The 1,183-nt window shown below is 63.0% G+C and overlaps 1 protein-coding gene across 1 annotated transcript; it reads left to right on the top strand.

The window, feature by feature from the left end:
• The first annotated feature begins 9 nt into the window (after positions 1-9).
• LOC106128200 (SLIT-ROBO Rho GTPase-activating protein 2-like) lies at positions 10-1,138 on the top strand. The gene is made up of 3 exons (XM_013326492.1): positions 10-96; positions 277-595; positions 689-1,138. Exons 2-3 carry the CDS (start codon positions 324-326, stop codon positions 957-959), a joined length of 543 nt encoding a protein of 180 aa, XP_013181946.1. The 5' UTR covers positions 10-96; positions 277-323; the 3' UTR covers positions 960-1,138.
• The last annotated feature ends 45 nt before the right edge of the window (positions 1,139-1,183 follow it).

Raw genomic sequence — 1,183 nt, 5'->3', positions numbered from 1 at the left:
CCCCGCCGCGCCGGCAGCGGGGCCTCTTCGCCGCGCCGCTGCACGACTCCCTGCCGCCCGTGCTCACCTCCTGCGTGCGCGTCATCGCCACCTACGGTACGCGCCCCCGCACCACCCCCGCACCACCCCGCACCACCCCCGCACCACCCTCGCACACCACCAGTCTGATGCAATTATTAGAGACTTGCGATAATGTAAAAAATTAGATCAAGTTTGAGCCCTTAAAGGGTCAAGGTGTGCAAGTTTGGAGAATAAGGAGGCGTGCGTGTGGCGCAGGTCTGCGGCACCAGGGCGTGTTCCGCGTGTCGGGCTCGCAGGTGGAGATGGCGGCGCTGCGGGCGGCCTTCGAGCGCGGCGGCGACCCGCTGGCCGGCGTGCGCGACGCCTCCGACATCAACTCGGTGTGCGGCCTGCTCAAGTTGTACCTGCGCTCGCTGCGCCCCCCGCTGCTGCCCGCCGCGCTGCACGACCGCCTGCTGGCGCTCGCCGCCGCGCCCGACGACCCCGCCTTCGTGCGCCGGCTGCGCGCCGCGCTCGCCCACCTGCCCCTGCCCTCGCTGCTGCTGCTGCGCTACCTGTTCGCCTTCCTCGCCCAGTGAGTGCCGCCCGCCGCGCCCACCCCGCGCCCACACCGCGCCCACACCGCGCCCACCCCGCGCCATCTCACCTCTGCCCCCGTCTCTTGCAGTCTGGCCGAGCACAGCGAGCACAACATGATGGACGCGTGGAACCTGGCCATCTGCCTGGGGCCCACGCTGCTGGCCGCGTGGGGCGAGGGCGGCGCGCAGGTGACGGCGCAGAACCTGGTCAACGAGCTGGTGAAGCGCATCATCCTGCACCACAAGGAGCTGTTCCCGCAGGACGTGGCGCCGCACACGCTCTACCGCCGCCCCGGGTCAGCCGCCTCCTCCTTCCAACCCCTCCCTTACAGAACCCCTCCTAACATAGATAATAAATAAATCACTTCAATTTTCATATTTATCATTATTCCTTACAAACATTTTCTGATGCCATGAAGTTTTCCACTGCTGCCCGATTCTTCTTTTCCGATTTACATATTATATTTATATTACTTATTCTTCGAAGCGATTGGTACAGTTTGAGATCAGCGACATCTTCACACACACACACACACACACACACACACACACACTACATCTGCCAAAACAAAATATAGACAATC

This window comes from Papilio xuthus, unplaced genomic scaffold, assembly GCF_000836235.2.
Source record: "Papilio xuthus unplaced genomic scaffold, Pxut_1.1 DF828805.1, whole genome shotgun sequence".
Lineage (NCBI taxonomy): Eukaryota > Metazoa > Arthropoda > Insecta > Lepidoptera > Papilionidae > Papilio > Papilio xuthus.
The sequence above is the reverse complement of the archived record's forward strand: the minus strand, read 5'-3'. Positions and strand labels throughout refer to the sequence as shown.